The sequence below is a fragment of the Podarcis raffonei genome, chromosome 6 (assembly GCF_027172205.1).
Source record: "Podarcis raffonei isolate rPodRaf1 chromosome 6, rPodRaf1.pri, whole genome shotgun sequence".
NCBI lineage: Eukaryota > Metazoa > Chordata > Lepidosauria > Squamata > Lacertidae > Podarcis > Podarcis raffonei.
Genome location: NC_070607.1, coordinates 86,671,364 through 86,691,187, shown reverse-complemented (window position 1 = coordinate 86,691,187; position 19,824 = coordinate 86,671,364). Strand labels below are relative to the sequence as shown.

At 45.1% G+C, this 19,824-nt stretch overlaps 1 protein-coding gene across 2 annotated transcripts; it reads right to left on the bottom strand.

Moving 5' to 3' along the window:
* Positions 1-61: 61 nt before the first annotated feature.
* Positions 62-19,824, bottom strand: NELFCD (negative elongation factor complex member C/D). Of its 2 annotated transcripts, none has more exons than XM_053394376.1 (15): positions 19,712-19,824; positions 15,901-16,013; positions 15,643-15,752; positions 15,026-15,135; positions 13,338-13,445; positions 11,997-12,149; positions 11,435-11,565; positions 10,141-10,306; positions 8,738-8,872; positions 7,943-8,082; positions 6,732-6,846; positions 3,765-3,860; positions 2,168-2,308; positions 876-1,005; positions 62-372 (listed from the first exon to the last, which is right to left on the bottom strand). In XM_053394376.1, exons 1-15 carry the CDS (start codon positions 19,772-19,774, stop codon positions 338-340), a joined length of 1,746 nt encoding a protein of 581 aa, XP_053250351.1. In that variant the 5' UTR covers positions 19,775-19,824; the 3' UTR covers positions 62-337. The 2 variants fall into 2 exon arrangements, with proteins under 2 accessions (XP_053250351.1, XP_053250349.1); XM_053394374.1 differs by lacking the exon at positions 19,712-19,824 and adding an exon at positions 17,551-17,692.

Genomic DNA, 19,824 nt, shown 5'->3' with positions numbered 1-19,824 from the left:
TTCCCCCCAGGGAACTAAGGCTAGGAACACTAGTGCTCGCTTTCCCCTGACATACATTCAGTTCTGCTACACAAACAGCACAGGTCCTATACTTGGAGTCGCAAGCAACTGTACTCTGTCCTTCCTGATGCTCCAAGGTTTGGGGGCTGGGAAACCAATTAATTTCAGCTAAACTCCGTCCTGGTTTCAAAATTTTGGAAACCCAGCAGTGTGAAACTCCTGGTCCACATAAAACAGCAGCCAACAAAGTGCTCTTTCTCCCAGTTCTTTGATGCAATTTGCATTAGTTGGCTCTGCAGTTCATCCACAGCAACTGTAACTGGGTGTCTCTGCTGGTTCAGTTGACCATGATGAAGTTTGATTTACAGTGAGCTTTAAAGAAAACAGATGAAACAAGACATGATGACCTGCATGGCTCATTTTTTTTTTAATCAATTCACAGAAAACAGATACTGATTCATTCATTTATACGCCAATCTCTCCTTGCAAAACAGCCCTCCGGTCCCCATGCAAGAATACCCAGCATCTCTGCTATCAACTCAATACACTGATGAAGCAAGAGATTCTCGTGTGTTACCAAAACTTAAGCCACAAAACATTACCTGGGCTTTAGGATGCCATGAGGCACTTTAGCGCTCAAGTTCCTCAATGTTGATTGCTAGCCCATCTATGGGTTTGCATTATAGCAGGCTACAGAAGCTTAAATGTCTGCTGGCCAGTGACATTTGTTCTACACTGGTGAGCAGGCCAAGGCCCTGGAAAGGTAGATCACTGCAACACTCATGAGGAGCTTTGTTCAGAAATCCTCAGCTAAATCAACTTGTTAGCTCTGGTGAGGGCTGAATAGAAACTCAAAAGCACGGGAAACAATTTACCTATGAACTCCGTGACAGGGTCATGCTCGCCTTCAGTCTTAATCGTTCCTGCAATGCTGTCGTTCTCCAGGATCGGAAGAAAAAGCTGCACAAAGTCAGAGGTATACGGAGGAGCAATGACATCCAGCACCTGGGGAGATAATCGAGATTGCAGAAGGCTGTGGCTTACACTGTTTTAACATGTGGAAATAGACATAGTGGTTGATGCATTGTCTCCCGATCTCAGAGAGTAGTTTGTCATTTAACAGAAACTTATAAACATGCTTCTGCAGATGATGACATCCACAGAGTTGCATGCAGCGTACTGCTGACTATTGTGTCTTCTTGTTGCAACAGGACTTCTCCCCCTCTCCGCCAATCTGTTCTGGGGTTCCCCCAACCTCCCGTGGAAGATTTTGGGTAGGGTGCAGGGCATCTGCTGGGGCAGGGGGTGGGATGCACATAGTGCAATGATGTCTGCTTGCTAGTTGGATCCCATGTGTGCTAGTTGGATCCCATCCACACCATACAATATAGCAGTTGATGTTTCAGGAAAGGTAGAGCAAGCAAAACGAGGACAGCATTATTCCTTCAGTTACTGGCAACCGTGCCTTCTACCCAACACAGCAAGAAGTAACTGTCCCATCAGCACAAGGATTTACCCTTGTGCAACAGGACCTCCAATCTCCCCCCACATCAAAAACCAAAAACAGCCCCCCCACCCTCCCCCATAGGGTTGGTGGAAAACCCAGAACAGATTTAGTGGGCAGGTGGGGGAGGAGAATGTTCCATTGTACAAGTGTCAATTTTTGAACTGATAGGGCAGTTGCTTCGTGTTATACTGGACGTAATCTCGTAAGTCTAGCAGCAATCAATAGATTCCAAATCATTTCTGTATGTTTAAGTTCTATTTGTTCCATCTACAATATCAGAACAAAACTGTCCTGAGAGCCATGTGATATTCAAAGCCTTGCTCCAAGTGCCTTGCCTTCAGAGGTTACTTGGGTGGTGACCACCAACAGCCTTTTCTGTGATGGCACTCTGGCTATATTCCCTTCTCAGAAATGTAAGTTTGGCTACATTATCATTTAGGTGCTTTCCTGGCCTTTTAGCGGATGACTTGACTATAGGCTTGGATCTTTTGTTTTTACTGACTCTGTTGGAAGGCTTGTTAAGGACAATTATTTGCAATACCAGTGTTGCAAATAAAATAGCCAAAAGGCCACAACGTAGTCTTAAGCCTCCCAATTTAATGAGCAAGTGCAAACTAATCTGCATAAACACAGCTTTGCAGGTTCCACGTAGTCACTGACCTCCGTCACAAAGTATCTGATCAGGGAAATGTCCGTGTCCAGCTTCTCAAGACACTTCCGTATGTAGCCAACCACCGGAAGGACGTATCCTCGACTGAGCAAGTGAACCATCCTGTCCAGAAGGGTTTTTTTAAGTTCCAGCTGAAAGGAGAAACAAGGCAGGACGTTTATCTTTGAAACAGCCTAAGTAAAATCTTAAGACAACGTAACTGAGGGATGTGTTCATTCTCTAGCAAAGATTCCAAGCTGCATTAACCATAGGCATTAACCATTTAAAGAAGACAAGACCTGCCTTGCTGAATGAGAAGAAGGGCTGCTCTTGCTTGTGGGTCTGATTCACAAAGAGTAGCCTCTGAATGAGGATGTAGGGAAGCTTCCTTTGGCAGCCATGAGTTCCAACAGCAGGCCTGTGCCTGGAATGGACCCCCCCCCCTCATCCAGCCCTCTTGATCTTGCTCTGGAGAAGGAAAGGGTTGCTGACTGCCCTCAGCAATGCCCCATTTTGTTCTACTAGGTTGTCATTTCTGAGAGTTCTGCCTTCGCTGCTCCTCCTGCCATGAGCTGCTTTTCCAGATGTCTCTGGAGAGTTTGCAAGCGGCAACAAATCGCTTCCTATGTTCCAAACACCTGGTTCTCTGAGGCAGCGTCCCGCTGAACACCGAGGTTACATTCAGCTCTCGTAACTAATGGCAGTTTGCTTGATCTGTCTTCCCTGTATCTGTTTCCCTTCTGAAACCCAGGATCACCACTAAACTGCAAGGATGAATTCCACGAATAAGCGTTTTGTGAAATACTACTTTTTGCCTGTCCACTGACCTGCCAGTCAATGCCAGCTCAAGGCCTAAATCTATTATGCCAACAAAGTTATGTAAACTTTTATAGCCTCGGGTGAAGAAGTTACGCAACTCTTGATTTTTGGCACAACGGACAATTGGCAAGGATATCAGCCAAGATGGGAGGTAATACTGAAAAGCCCTCACTCATGACGCATCTGCCTAGTTCTTGCCAGCTGAACCCACGTACAGGAGAATGTACAAGAACAAACTCTCTCTTTTCTTGGCCCCACAAGAAGATTATATCCTCCATCAATGAGAATATGGAGATGTAACTTTCATTTCTTAGTACAAGGATGGGGAAAGCAGTCTCCAGCTACTGCTGAACTCAAACTTCCCTCAGCCCTAGGCAGTATTGTCTGATCAGAGATGACTGGAATAGGATTTGGCAACAGATCATTTGGAAGGGGAATGCTGCAGGGTTGTCCCATACTCTGATTTGTTCAGTGTCTCTTAAATAAAAGCAGAATTCTGCCCAGCAACTACAAGGCACAGTTATTTCCCACAAAAATCCTTCACTCTCTTTCCTGCAGACGCCTGCTGAATTCTGCAGAAGAGAAGAATCCCCAAGATCAGGGGCCAACAGGACAGAGTTGCCTATGCTACAAAAGTAGCATAAAGATTTGCAGCCCCTGAACACGCCCCCACCAGCAACTTCACAAAACAACAGCTCCCAGGATTGCTTGGGCAACCTGCTTCAGTTCTGGAAAGTGAGAAGGAGAAAAGAGGCCTGAGCAAAATCTAAACCCCTGAATTTTCATCACCTGTTCCATGACATCGAGCTGAGAGTGCTCCGTCTCAAAGAGTTTGACCAGAAGCTGCAGGACCAGAGGATGAAGGAGCTGATGGCATGTACTGATCTGCAAACCAGAAGGCAAATATAAAATAATAATAATAATAATAATAATAATAATAATAATAATAATAATAAATTTTATTTATATCCCGCCCTCCCCAGCCGAGGCCAGGCTCAGGGCGGCTAACAACAATCAAATAATCCAACATTCTAAAAACATTTCATTATAAAAAATAATTAAAATCAAATTGATGGCAACCATTAAGCAAAATTCTGTGCAGATTGCCAGAGGAGGGAGTCAGGCTGCGCCCTGACCAAAGGCCTGGTGGAACAGCTCTGTCTTGCAGGCCCTGTGGAAAGATGTCAGGTCCCGCAGGGCCCTAGTCTCTTGTGACAGAGCGTTCCACCAGATTGGAGCCGCAGCCAAGAAAGCCCTGGCTCTAGTTGAGGCCAGCCTAACCTCTCTGAGGCCTGGGACCTTCAGGATGTTTTTATTTGCAGACCGTAAGTTCCTCTGTGGGGCATACCAGGAGAGGCGGTCCCGTAGGTACGAGGGTCCTAGGCAGTATAGGGCTTTAAAGGTTAAAACCAGCACCTTAAACCTGATCCTGTACTCCACCGGGAGCCAGTGCAGCTGGTATAGTACCGGACGAATGTGATCTCACAGCGAAGACCCCATAAGGAGTCTCGCCGCTGCATTCTGCACCCGCTGGAGTTTCTGGGTCAGTCTCAAGGGCAGCCCCACGTAGAGCGAGTTACAATAATCCAGTCTGGAGGTGACCGTCGCGTGGATCACAGTGGCTAGGTCAGGGCGAGAGAGATAAGGAGCCAACTGCTTAGCTTGGTGGAGATGAAAAAATGCCGCCTTTGTTATAGCTGTAATCTGCACCTCCACAGAGAGGGAAGTATCGAAGATTACACCCAAACTCTTAACGGACGGTGCTGGCACTAATTGCACCCCCGCAAGAGATGGGAGTTGCCCCCTCAATCCCATATCGTCCCGTCCCAGCCAGAGGACCTCTGTCTTCGAAGGATTTAACTTCAACTGGCTCCCACGTAACCATCCAGCCACAGCTTCCAGACATCTGGTCAGTGTGTCTGGGGCCGAGTCAGGATGGCCATCCATCAACAGATAGAGTTGGGTGTCATCGGCATACTGATGGCAACCCAACCCAAAACTCCGGACAAGCTGGGCGAGGGGGCGCATAAAGATGTTAAAAAGCATCGGGGAGAGTATCGCACCCTGAGGCACTCCACACACCAAGGAGTGGCGCGATGACAATTCCCCCCCAAGCGCCGCCCTCTGTCCCCGACCAGATATGTAAGGTCCTCTAGACTCCTATTAACACAGAAACCTGGTCAAGAGACAAGTGCTTTAGGACACATTCTTAAAACACATTCTGGATAGCTCGGTTAGAGCGTGGTTCTGATAACGGCAAAGTTGCAGGTTTGATCCCCGTATGGGACAGCTGCATATTCCTGCATGGTTGTGGGGTTGGACTCCATGACCCTCAGGGTTCCTTCCATCTCTACAATTCTATTATTATATGAAAACATATTAACATACATCACAGCCCCTCATTCCAGAGTTCTAAGCTTCATCAACCCAGATGGATCACCTGCAAAAATTTTCACCTTCTAGCAAATACCCAACTTGGAATTCTTAAACACAGAGTCTGGGTCTACATACGCACCGCAGAAAGAGGTGGTCTAATAGGCTCTGCCACTTCAGCCTGAACACAGGGCACCTCACTTTCAAAGCTCCCACACATGAGAAGGACTAAACTAGGATGAGGGAGGAAGAGTCTAGGCCAGATTTTTTTTTACACACTGTGGTTTCCTTTTAAAGGGCAATGTTAAAAAATGTGATCCTACCTGCTGTAGTTTGATATGCTATCCATCCTAACACCTCAGAGGTGCAGACAAGATAGTAGTCATTTCAGTACCGTTACCAGCTAGTGGCTGACTGAAGAGGTAAATGCAAGCCACTTTTCTAAGCTGTTCCTAAAATACATGCTTCCACAATGCTCATGGACGATGCTCAAAGGGTAGAAAAAATCTGGGCGCAGGGGATGGAAAAGGATGGGAACTGTTTGCTGAAAAGGATGCCTCTTCTCTGCTGATAGGGCTTTGCAACTGATCTTTCAGTCATACCTTGTAAGTCAAACAGCTTAGTTCCCGAATGTTTTGGCTCCCAAACACGGCAAACCCCGAAATAACTGTTCTGTTTGTGAACTATTTTTGGAAGCCGAACATCCAATGGGGCTTTCACAGCTTCTGATTACAGCCAATCAGAAGCCATGCTTTGGTTTTCGAACGTTTTGGAAGTCAAACAGACTTCCAGAACAGATTCTGTTTGACTTCCAAGGTACAACTGTATTATTATTAGCCAATCATTTTGATGATTATGTCTACTGTTTTCTATGGTTTTTTCTCTATTATTACTGTATCACCAGCCTGGTATTTTATGATATGCTGGTCTAGAAATACCACAATAAATAAATTAAAATAAATAAATGCATGGGCCTTAACCTCCACGCAGAGCTTTCAACCTTACTGCTTCTGACAATCTTAGCCAGGGCTACGCAGTTATCCCACAATTCTGGGCAAGTGAAGAATTTGATACTGGATCAAATGTTCAGCATCCCCCAAACACCAGCTTTCACTTAAGAACAAACTAAAGCTTCTATCTTCATGGTTGGCAAAATGGGGCACCTTAACACATACGCATGCAAAGCTGGGTGAACTTTCAACAACCAGAGGGGATGTGAGTGCAATTTCCAGTGGTTAAGAGGTAGAGCTTCAACACCCTGCAAAACTCTTTGCCCCTTCCCCCCAGGACCAGCCGAAGTAAATCACACAAAACACATTATTTGTCATGTCAAATTAAATGTAGCGTGCATGTGCACAGACACTCATACAGCCCTGACCTTACCTCATCCAACAGCGCCAAGTGCACTGGAGTATGATCAGTCTGAAGCTGGAAATATCGGGGCTCTGACACTGTCCAGTCAACCCATTTCAGTACCCCCATTGCTACTACTGGAAACCTAAAAGATATAGGGAAGTTATGCTAAATATCATTTAATGATTTATGTATTTACAGTATGCACTCCCTATTTTTAAAAAATCACGATGGTATGCAACACAAGAGAGTAAACTCAGCAGAAGTAACCATAAAACAAGAAAACATCAATTAATACTGATTGGTTTCAAAAAGAAAATTCATCTTGCAGAGGCCCATCTGTCCCGAACAAGCTACAGCTGAATGCTTCAACCTGTTGTCCATTGGAAGCTTCCAGACCTGAATGTCTGCCATGACCTCACCATTTCTCTTTTGCTGTTGCAGTCTTTCCAGTCTGACATTGCCTCATGTGACCCTGAGCTGTCAGCCCAATCTGGAAAATGCCTAAGCTGCAGAACAATACTGACCCCCACACAGGAAGGGGTGCTTGTTGTTTCTTCTGTGGATCAATGTTGGAAAAACAGATCCTAACCTTTTAAGAAAACTGTTTTGCTTTAAGCAAGGGTACTGAAAGTCTCTTCCCATGACACAGAAGCCTAGCTCAGCATTGAGCGGTATATTATGAACTAATACAATAATAAAATGATAATGATATTATTAATACTAATAGGTGGTATTCAACTCCTGCATTTGAACAGGGCGATGATCTCCACTTGTACAACGGGACTTTGCCCCACACCTTCTCTAAATTTGTTCCAAAGAGTTGGGGGAACTCGTAGAACAAACTTTGGGGTTATGTCACAAGGGGGGGGGGCAGAGCAGGGAAAAATGTTCTGTAGTACAAAGAGAAATTCACTCACAGAACAAGAGACTCACTGCTCTGTTGGATTCCACTTAATAATAAACAAAGAAACAACAGGCAAGGATCAAGGTCCAAACAGTTAGCAGCCCATGGAAATAACCTTCATCCTAAGGTTATCAACAGCTGCAGTGAACATGTTTTTCATTTGTATTTCAATATTTATTATTGTAAGCTGTCCAGAAATGTTATTAGCTGGCATATAAACAATATATGGCAGATAAATATCTGTACCAAGGAAAAGCAAAAAACTGAAGTGTTTCTACATTAATGCCAGCTTTACTCTCAAGCAAATTATTCAAAATCTTCTTCCAAGATTTACCTGATGCACTGGTAGAGGGTACTCAGTTCTGCTACAAGTTCAGAGGCGCCTTTATTTTCATTGCAGCAAAGATTGTGAACAGTCTCAATCGCTTTTGTGGTGGACTTGAGTTCATCTTTATTTATGCTCACTCTTTTGTTCTAAAAGTGTGATAAAACGTGGTATGGGAGACAAGAAGAATCATGAGTGTAGAACTGGCCCATGGTACAGATTGCGATTTCATCAACCTTCCTGAAGAGTCAATGTTTTTGTGCTCTCTGCATGCCTTTCCTTTCACTTTCCACAAACAAGATAATATCATTAAGTAACGTGCAGAAGAATTTCCAATCTGATGCCATGAAGATATGCAAGGACAATTTATTGATCAAAGTGGAAGATGACCTGTTTATATCCTAAGGGAAGGAGCCATGAAGGCATGCAATAGTTGATGGGTCAACAGGTTCATTTGATAGCTTAAAACTGGCTCAAGCTATCAGCTGGCTACTGTCTTTCATCCTCAGTCCCCCTACCCCAAACCTGTAATATAAGGATGCCAATAGAAGCTCACCTTGCAGGCTTGTTGTATCCTGAGATACTGTACAAAAAGTACTTTGAGCATTTTAAATATGCTCTGTAAAAGAAACTCAAGTTGTTGTTTTTTAAGCTGGTTATAAGTTATCACTTCTGGCAAGACAGGAGTCAAGCTTACAGCTTTATTCTAAATTACGATGAAACATAACACAAGCACATCCTTTATCCTGCTTTAATGCACCAGTTTACTCGTAAAGCAATAGAACAGAACTCAACTGACCTTACCTTTTTCCATGTTTCCACAACACTAGCTGCATATGCCAAAATATGAATATATTTGTGTTTATGGTCCTGATTGATCTTGGCACCTGGCTTAAACAGCGATAGCATGAAGAGATCCAGGAAAGCGGGAACTCTGATCTGAGAAACAGTAATACAGGACATCTGTATGAGCCAGAGTGGTGTAATGGTTAGAGTGTCGGACTAGGACCTGGGACACCAGGATTCAAATCCCTACTCAGCCATGAATCTCACAGGGTGACCTTGGGCCAGCCACTGCCCCTCAGCCTAACCTACCTCACAGGGTTGTGGGGATTAAATGAGGAAAGGGGATAAGCATGTGGGCTACCTGTGAGCTCCCTGGAGAAAAATAGTGTATAAATGCAATATGGTTGTGATAAATAGATAAACAATAAAAAACATGACAAGAGGCGGCTCATGCAAAACCATGGTTTTAAGAGTCACCAAACGCAGAATCTGTATCATGATCATGCTTCTGGTAAAGTGGATTTCGTAGACAAGGTTTAGTAAGAGTCCTAATGCCGTAATCAAAATAACATTTCAATTAAAAATACCAAGAGAGTTGATTTTACCCAAATCACATAGTACCCCCAAACCACTGAAAAGCCTGGTCAACAGGATGGCCTAGAGCAGGGGTGAACTTGTGGTCCTCCAAGATGTTGTTGGACTCGCGCTCCCATCAGTCACAGCCCAGACGGCCAACGATCTGGGATGGGAGTTGTACTTCAGCACCACTTGGAGGGCCACAAATTTCCCTGTCCTTGGCCTAGATAATAAATAGACTGCGAACACACTCGTTTTTATTTTTGTCCTCGTTATCCAAGGCACGCTGTGTTATAGTACCAAGGATGAGGAAGGTAAACATGCCAACATCTTTTTGGAGTCGGGGAAAGCTCATAGAGCAGTTTACAACTGCAAGTCATGAATCCCTGGCTGAAACCTTGTCTCAGTCACAAACTCTGAAGGTAATCTAAGGCAAGCCACTGCCTCTCAGCCTCTCGACTAGAATATAGCCTACCTTAATATGGCTGTAGAAGGGGATGCAATGAGACAGTGTATGTGAAGCATTGTGGACTTTGAATAACTTTATAAATACGCTAGCAATTATTACTAAGGGATAGTTCTCTTTTTCTTACATTCATCGTGTCTGTGCAATTGTTAGCAACTCAGGTGAAAAATAGCAAAGGTTAGAGGGAAAGGAGGCAAGCCAAGATGCAAAGGTGCCTTATGAGATACTTAAAAGCATGTTAATTTACAAGAAGAGGCTATAACTGTGCAGTGAAGGAGTGGGAGCAATGAGGTCTTTTACGCACTTTGCACAGTCCATGATGCCATTGAAAGCGTAGCAGGAAAAAAAAGCTTCTTCAAAAGAAGCTACTGATACTTACCAGTTCTACCGGAGGAGGATCCATGCTTGAAAACATTTTGTGCAAGACTGTGATGTCTGCTGGGTTCAACGCTCCTTTCGATAACATGGCACCAAGCGCTTGGCAGGCTCGAGGGTACGAGGCAGCCGTTCCCAGAGCTAAAGTGATCTGACTAGCATCGTGGCCTCTTGAGAAGGTCAAAACAACAAGAAGAGAGAATTTTAGGTGATCTGTAGACTAAGAGGTGCTAGACTGCCAATAGGAGCAGACAATACTAAACGACTTCCAAGGGTGCTGAGCAGGTTAAAAATGACCCAAAAGAACCCCATGATCAAGATACGCAGAGCAGCATCCTTCAGATTGGGTTTGGGCTTATCATCAAATACACCAGAGTTACTTATCAACTAGCCCATTGCTGCATGGCATTATTAAGTTTACTTATACAGTGGTACCTCGGTTTAAGAACAACCCTGTTTAAGAACTATTCGGTATAAGAACTCCGCAAAACCAGAAGTAGTGTTCCAGTTAGTAAACTTTACCTCGGTCTACGAACGGAAGCTGAATGGTGGAAGGGCACCAGCGGTGGGAAGCCTCATTAGGGAAAGCATGCCTCGATTTAAGGAAAGTTTTGGTTTAAGAACGGACTTCCGGAATGGACTAAGATTGTAAACCGAGGTACCACTGTACTTTGACGATTGTTTCAATTATTAATACATAGTTCACACACTTGGATCCCTATCCTGCCTTTTCCTAAGCCCCAGATCTGCTTAACCCCAGCTACTAATTGAAAACACAAGCTAAACAATCTTATAAATGTCTCAAAGACGTTGGGGCAGCAATGAGCCCTCTAGGAGCAGGGAGTTGCGCAGCTGTGCGTCAGTTATTAAGAATGACTTCCTTTATGCCCTCATAATTCAAGCATGAAAGGAAAGGTCCTCCCTTGCCTATCTTAAGACACTGCTGCAGGACACTGTGGAGTCTTTCAGTTCAGAAATACCTGCTGATTTGTGCATGAAGCACAGCTGTAAGTCCTCCTATTCCCAGGAGTCAGAAGGCTTTGTGTACTCCCAATGATGCACCTAAGGCAGAAGGGTTGCTCTGGGAAAAACCACGAAAACCTGCGCGCCAGGTATTCTGCCGGCTCTATGTTCTCATGCCATACTTTAGTTTCAACTAACTTCCTAAAATGAGCTTCACAAGTGGGTTGTACCAGGTTTCCTTTTTCACCAAGCTTACATCTAAACTGGGAGAGCACAGGGCAAGCAGAGCCACAGATAAATTAAGAAAAAGAGCTTTAAGTGCAGCAAGATCTTACTTCTCGTGAGCAAACCGCTGAACCTCTTGAGCAATCCTGCGTACAGCAGAGCCACCTTGCTCTTCTTGAGATAATATGGACATTATCGCTTGGGCAAAGAGATACGTGTGTTCACCATGGCACACCATTTTCTGCAAATACAGAGACACAGATGAGCAGCAGCTCTAGAAACGACCGGCCCTTTCAAAAGGTAGCAATAACAGTATCTTCTGATTTATGGAAGCAGAGGCAACCAAAAAAGTGGTCTGGCATGCTTAGCTGAGATGGGAATAGGAGAGAATCTTCTCTGTATCATTCCAATTTTAGTGTAGCCAGAGCAAGCACAACAGCAGAGAATCTAGGAGGACATCAAAATATTCTGAAGTACAGAACTCATTTTCTGTAGTCGGCAGGGAAATGGGAGTCTGGCCATGCAGCTTTGGCATATTGGGAAAGGGTCCAAAAGGTGTCACATGTCTCAGCACAATTTGTGGAAGGCTCCTCACATCCTCACTAAATCAGGGAGCTTTGGGACATCAGATGCATCATAAAAAACAAGAACTAGAGTAGGAAAGAGACTTACAGCAAACTCAGGTAAATTCTTCTCCAGGTTTTCTTCCCCACCATCTAGGATAGTAGCCAGAGAAGTACGCAGTACTCGAGAAAAAACTTCCAACTGCTGGCATGCTGTTGATACACTGGTTATCTCCCCTTGGTACCCGGCGTCAGAGATAAGCTGTAACAAAAGCATCAGCAGCTGAGTCAACTGCAGCACTTGAAGGCCAAAGGGAAGTTCACAGTCTGAAGAACCTCTCATGCATGCATTTCGGCAGATACCATTACATTTTCACTGGGCTGAAGCTGAAACAAAACTATGATCTAGTTGAGATTCCTGCATTGCAGGGGGTTGGACTACATGACACTCAGGATCCCTTCCAACTATACAATTCTATGATTTTGGGGCCTGTGGACATATTTGCAAACTGGTGAGGCTTTCATGCCCACCACATAGTCATCTCCCGCACCCAAGCATGGACTGCAACCCAAGTCACACCCCATATAAATTTTAAGCACTATTCTACATGTGTAACAGTCATAGAGAATCCTGGGAACTATAGTTGTTAACTGTGCTGATCTCACAGAGGTACAATTCCCAGCATCCTTAACAAACTACAGCTCCCAGGATTCTCGCATGATTTTCAAAGTGGTAAATAGTGCATTAAATGTATGGTGATGATGGAACCTTAGTTTGCTGACTGCAACAGAATGCTTCTTTCAAGTCTAATGGCTGGGGAACCCCAGCAAGATGGGTGGGGTATAAATAAATTATTATTATTATTATTATTATTATTATTATTATTATTATTTGTTATTATTAATGCTCGCAGCACGGCTTCAGGAAAGCTCGCCATGACAACCTTGGGTCCATCTTTGTCGATCACAAAATGTGCCAATAAAAATGAAAAAGAGTGCTAATGTGCGTGCACCTCTGATTTACAGAGGAAACAAGCCCTAATTGGTATCTTAATACTCAGCACACACCACATGCCATTTTCATCTGAAGCAGAGGAGGCTGGTCCGTCAGGGCAAGTGGGCCACTAACCTCATTTGCCCTCACCTGCCTGCCTCCTTCCTTACAACCAGCTCTAGTGGATGGCACTGCCTGTCAGCCTTTTCCTCCTCCTTAGCAATGTCCTTGTAGAACTCAAAAGAGAGGAAGATGGAGGCAAAAGCAGAATTAGTTGGCTCCACCTACTCTTGGCCTCCTTACTTCCCACCCTACTGTTCCTCATGAGCACCACCCTGCACTGATATGAAGGAGCATTCTTGCTGACAGTTATGCCCGCAAAGGGCTCTGCTTCACTCTCTTCCTGCCCCTCTTGCTCATAACATGGTTTTCCAATTGACTCAAACAGATTATTACCTTGACAGTAAAGTTCAGCATGAGACAGTCTGGATGAGCTTCGGCCAGTTTGTAGAACAGATCCCGCCATGTAGTGTGCGCTATCATTTGCTCAAGCCATGCTGGCGTCTGCCAGGGGAAAAAAAGCAGAGCAACAGAATGACACAGTCCCAGAGGCTGAGAAAAATCAACCTGAGGCTGCAAAACAACTTTAGAATTTCCTAAAGAAAAAGCAGTGCTGACCAGGGAAAAATGTTGCATTTGCACCTTGGAGCTTGAATGCCTAGTCAACCACAACTTTGCTATCAGTTACCTACAAAGCAGCCAGAAAAAGTGTGAAAGACAACTTGAATGGGTTTTTTAAAAAAACTGAGATTAACTGGCATTGCACAGAACGGCTCCCAAGGTCTGTGAACCCATGGCAGAAAACAAGACTTGTGTGTGTAGTCAAATGTAAGCTAGTACAAAAATCCCAGGTTGGAAAAAGTAATGGATGAAGCAGCTCTAGGTAGAGTTAAGTATGTAATTATCCTGTTCTGCAGCACAGTGAGACAAGGCAAGGCTCAGTGAAAGGCAAGAAAACAAAAAGGAGAATAGGCTCTGGTGCTCTATTTTGAACTTGCCTGCAGAAGTTCAACATAAACGTGGGGTGTGTGTGTGTTATTGTTATGTTTTGTTATTACAGGGGTACCTCGGGTTACAAACTTAATTCGTTCTGGAGGTCCGCTCTTAACCTGAAACCGTTCTTAACCTGAGGCGTGCTTTTGCTAATAGGGCCTTCTGCTGTCACCGCCACATGATTTTGCAACCTGGTGCAACTACTTCCGGGTTAGCGGAGTTTGTAACCTGAAGCGTTTATAACCCAAGGTACCATTGTATTATGTATTTTGTGTTTTTTTCTTGTATTTTTTATGCTGTGAACCGCCCTGAGATCTATGGATGAAGAGAGGTATACAACTTTAATAAGTAATAATAATATCGATGATAATAATAAATTTTGTTTTACCATTTTTTCAAGGTGGTTCTTTAAGTTGTTCAGATTTTAAGAATGTGGTGTCTCTAAATTTAAAGGACTTGCATGCTTCTCAAGCTCCCAAAAGAATGTTTTACTCCGAAACATGCATATGCCTCTGGGAAGCATGAGCACAAAAACACCATCCCACTCGTGATCTATATTTACTGATTTACAGAGGATATACTGTACTTTTCTGTGTATAAGATGCCCCCATGTATAAGACGCCCCCTATTTTTGGGGACTAAAATATAAGAAAACGGGGGAAGATGGCACAAAGTTGTTGAGCTTCTTTGGGGGAGAATTCCCCAGAGTTGTCGAGCCTTTTTTAGGGGGGAATGCAAAAAAAAATTGCTCACCCACATGTGTCGCAAAATCCACTTCTCGTCTGTCCCATCCTCAGCAGAAGCTGCCAATCACCTGCCCAATTGCTGCAGCATTGGCCAATCAACACCACCCATTGACACAGCAACAAATAACATGCACAATAGCCACTGACAGCCACAGCAGCAACCAATCAAATGTCCACCCAATGCACTACCCATGTATAAGACAACCCCCACATCTTAGCATTATTTTTACGAAAAAAACCCTAGTCGTATACACGGAAAAGTACAGTACTCATTTGAGCTGACTATAGCCAGAAATGCCTTGGAGAAGGATATCATACTTGGTAGCATTAAGTTATATGAATTACCTCTCCTTCCTCTGTGAAAATTGAATCTGCTTTCCGAGGATCAAAGTGCTTAATCAGCAAGCTTTTCAGGTGGTTTTCCACTGTCTCCTGGACTTGAATGGGCTCAACGCCTGCAATGAGAGAGATCGCTGTGTATGAATCTATGTCTGTCAAACAGAAATTCCTTCATGCTTCCTGTGACTAAACCTCGTGACAAGGGAGCGCATACAGTACACCCTCTCTCTACCAAACTTAACCAGGAGGCAATTGCAATCAGAAGATGTTAATTTTACAGTACTTTGATTCTGCTGGCAAGCTTTCATATGACATATCTATTTGCATCCCAAGTGTTAGCTACTCAGTTAACTCATCCATTAAAGTGCAGCCGATTCTGAATCATAGGTCTATTCCCCCCTTAATGATAACTCAAAGCAGTAGTCAAAATATTTTTAAGTGACTAAGAGGTAGGAACAATTGGAACCTGAAGGCCCTTTAGTCATGCTTCAAAAAATGAGACAAATTTGCTATAGCAGGCATGTCTTTTTTGCTTCCACCATCAGCAATTTTATAAAGGTGCTGTGCAAAAAAATTAGCAGTCACATACACACACACAAACCCAACAATTTTTGGAAACATACCTGTTTGAATGAGCCACTCAGCCAAAAGGTTTACTGTCTGAGCTACAGCAGTATAGTTATCTGATAAGAGCTGGATCACATTCTCTGGAGAGCCACCTGCTTGGAAATACCTGTTAAAAGATGCAGGCACCACTTTGAGCCAAACTCTAAAAAATCAAGGAGTATCAAATTTCGAAGTAAATTGCCCCTTAACTGAGCCAGGTACCATTCCTACCATTCCCTCTTCCACCCTCACCACCCCAATCACCCTGCCATTACCTTTTCAAAGTATTAAATATGGAGGGCTCCATGATGTAATCTCGGGTGGAAAATTTCTGCAAACATTCCTGCTGGACACCAGCGTCATCTTCTTCACCATATTCATCATCTTGCTGTTTGAAAGTGCAGAATAGCAGTTATTTTCCCCACCACACTGGATTTCTGTTATAATACACTTGTTGGCAAAGTTAGCCCCTCCCCCCATTTTGAGGAATGTGGTTAGAAAAAAAAACAACAAAACCCAGCAACACATATTACACTGCTTCATCCTGTGGCTACAACGTTAACAGCCATACAGGCACAGGAACATAGGATGCTGTCTTTTATTGGGGAAGACTATTGGTCTGTCTAGGTCAGTTTTACCAATGCCTAGTGGCGCTGTGGGTAAAAGCCTCAGCGCCTAGGGCTTGCCGATCGAAAGGTCGGCGGTTCGAATCCCCGCGGCGGGGTGCGCTCCCGCTGCTCGGTCCCAGTGCCTGCCAACCTAGCAGTTTGAAAGCACCCCCGGGTGCAAGTAGATAAATAGGGACCACTTTCTAGCGGGAAGGTAAACGGCGTTTCCGTGTGCGGCTCTGGCTTGCCAGAGCAGCAATGTCACGCTGGCCACGTGACCCGGAAGTGTCTCCGGACAGCGCTGGCCCCCGGCCTCTTGAGTGAGATGGGCGCACAACCCCAGAGTCTGTCAAGACTGGCCCGTACGGGCAGGGGTATCTTTACCTTTACCTTTAGCCAGCGTAGGGTGCAGCCCAGACAACAAAGCTAATGGTCTGGGATGATGGGAGTTGGAGGCAAATAAACATCCAGACACCATCATGTTTAGGCTACTCCTAGCAGTTCTAGCAACTAGCAGTTCTCCAGAGCCTTTAGCAGGAGGCTAGACCATGGGAGCAACAATAGAACGTCCAGGCCCTTTTAATGACAAGAATACAAAGCTGAAAATGAATGAACTGCAGCTAAAATATTATGTTCATTTCCCACATGGTCTAGTAGTCCTTCCCCTAATGTTCTTAAGAGTCTTCGGAAGTGGGGAGGCAGAAAAAGGTCCTCTTTTCCTTCCAACTCTGCAGTTTAAATCTGAAATCTAAGGCGCAGTGCTGCACCCAGAGCTCAGAAACTTCTCACCCTAATGAAATTCCCTATCGCAAAACGCGCCTAGAACGACAATGGTGTTCATGCAATAACACAACAACAACAACAATAATAAAATGAGGAACAACACTTCCCGCGTTGCCCTCTTGGTGCTGCTTTTGAACACTTTCATTGTGTAAATAATGTCGTCTTGTCTTTTCTTTTTCTCTTTTGATTTTTTAAATTTCGTATCTTTGTCATTTCTTTATATTTTCCCTCTTTTTTACTTCTTTATAAATTTTCTATTTTCCACATAATTTTCTTTTTCTTCGTATGTAAAGAGATAGCATACAATGTTTGTAGAGATATGTAAATTTTTAATCAATAAAGAATAATTTTTTTAAAAAAAATAATAATTTACTACCTACAGTTTTCCTGAAAATAAATCAATCCCCCGGGGAGGAGGGGGAAATAAGGTTTCCGGCTTGTGCAAAAGCCTCAGGAAAAAAGGGGGTTGGGGAATAATAAATAACAACAATAAGACCCTCCCCGAAAGATCTCCCTCAACGGCCCCGCTCTCACCGCCCCGCCGTCGCCGCCGTCGTCCCCCCACTCGGCGGCCGCGCTGCCTCCCAGGTAGTCGGGCTCCTCCATGGGCTCCGCTCGACCGCAGGCCACGTCCGCCTCCCCTCCTCCCTCGAAGGGACCTCAGGCGCCGAGGCCGCAGAGGCACGAAAAGGGAAGAGAGGCCACGCGCACGGACGAATTCCGGGCTTCTTCTGACGGTTTTATTGATTCGCCTCGCCCCTCCCCCCGGGGCGGCTTACAGGTTTATAGGCTTCTTTTCCATTGTCGGTTACTATTCTTAGACTCATTTATACCCCGGGACAAAAAAAAAAAAAGTGGCTGACGGTTTGGTTTGCTCGCTTGCTGCTTATTCGCTCCTTCGTTTCAGAATATTTTGCACACCGTTTGATGGTGTGTCCCCCCCCCCGAAAAACCAGCCTCTAAGTGGGTTTAAAGGTAAAGGGACCCCTGACCATTAGGTCAAGTCGTGGCTGACTCTGGGGTTGCGGCGCTCATCTCGCTTTATTGGCAGAGGGAGCCGGCGTACAGCTTCCGGGTCATGTGGCCAGCATGACTAAACCGCTTCTGGCGAACCAGAGCAGCGCACGGAAACGCCGTTTACCTTCCCGCTGGAGCAGTACCTATTTATCTACTTGCACTTTGACGTGCTTTCGAACTGCTAGGTTGGCAGGAGCAGGGACTGAGCAACGGGAGCTCACCCCGTCACGGGGATTCGAACCGCCAATCTTCTGATCAGCAAGTCCTAGGCTCTGTGCTTTAACCCACAGTGCCACCCGCGTCTAGCAGTCATGAAATTAAAAGACGCCTGCTTCTTGGGAGAAAAGCAATGACAAACCTAGACAGCATGTTAAAAAGCAGAGACATCGCCTAGCCAACAAAGGTCCGTATAGTTAAAGGTTTGGTTTTCCCAGTAGTGATGTATGGAAGTGAGAGCTGGACCATAAAGAAGGCTGATCGCCGAAGAACTGATGCCTTTGAATTATGGTGCTGGAGGAGACTCTTGAGAGTCCCATGGACTGCAAGAAGATCAAACCTCTCCATTCTGAAGGAAATCAGCCCTGAGTGCTCACTGGAAGGACAGATCGTGAAGCTGAGGCTCCAATACTTTGGCCACCTCATGAGAAGAGAAGACTCCCTGGAAAAGACCCTGATGTTGGGAAAGATGGAGGGCACAAGGAGAAGGGGACGACAGAGGACAAGATGGTTGGACAGTGTTTTCGAGGTTACCAGCATGAGTTTGACCAAACTGCGGGAGGCGGTGGAAGACAGGAGTGCCTGGTGTGCTCTGGTCCATGGGGTCACGAAGAGTCCGACACGACTAAACGACAACAAGTGGGTTTAACCAAGAAGAAAATGCAGGGCGGGGGGGGGGGACTGCAGCCCTACTTAAAAACATATAAAAGTTAAAATGCTAACACCGGATTAAAATAGGGGGGGGGGAATCATTTAAAAACAAGCACAGAAAAAAAACCCCTATATCTGTCCATACCTACAAAAATAAAATAAATCCCCTAGGAGTTGGCTCCTATGCGCAGCCACGTTAAAGTTGTTTGCATCACGCTCCTGCCTTCTGTAAACTAGGAGGCATGAAAATGGCTTCTTGATCTGAACCAAGAATAGCCCGATCCAAAACTAAGGTGGCTCCCTCTTCAATTTGTGCCTCTGTGCCACGGCAAGGTGGTTTGTGGGTAATGGTGGGCGGAGAGGGGAAGCCTGTAAGGACCACGTGGGGCTCTAGCCCCATTTACGAGCTTCCAGCGAGACTTCCGGGAGTAGAGCAAAGCTCTTCCCTCTCCGGAGTCGCCTATGATGCCATAGAGATAAGAAGCGGGTATTGCAATAGGGGAGTCAAGGATGGATGCAGCCTGGTTTGCCTCCCGTGCAGGCGCGTGGTATGCAATGCAACGCTCCCAATTAAAAAAACGCCTGCTGCTCCCACCCTATGTGTAAGGCGCTGGGCTTGGGTGCTTTTCGAACAGCAGTGGAGCCCTGCAGGATCCGACCCAAGGACTTATGGAGCTCCTTGTCCTGTTCTCTTAGCACCCAAGCCTACAAAGCAGGACACGAGCTCAGCAGCACACAACGGAGGAAGGGCAGTATTGTCTGCACTGACTGGCAGCAGCTCTCCAGGATTTTAGGTTGGAGTCTTCCTTACCTGGAGATGGATGCCAGGGGCTGGACCAAGGGACCTCTCACTGCAACGGATGCACTCATCCATGGACCCACAGCTCCCGCTTGGTGGGGGGAGAGGACCATAGCTCAGTGACA

What these genes read in the sequence shown, in the direction of transcription:
- NELFCD (XM_053394374.1), bottom strand. Translation starts at nt 17,622, where the DNA reads ATGGAGGAGCCCGACTACCTGGGAGGCAGCGCGGCCGCCGAGTGGGGG. An exon ending in TTGTGGAAACATGGAAAAAG is followed by an intron (nt 8,083 to 8,737) that starts GTAAGGTCAGTT and finishes TCACACTTTTAG; the next exon opens with AACAAAAGAGTGAGCATAAA. An exon ending in CCCTGTCACGGAGTTCATAG is followed by an intron (nt 373 to 875) that starts GTAAATTGTTTC and finishes TTTTCTTTAAAG; the next exon opens with CTCACTGTAAATCAAACTTC.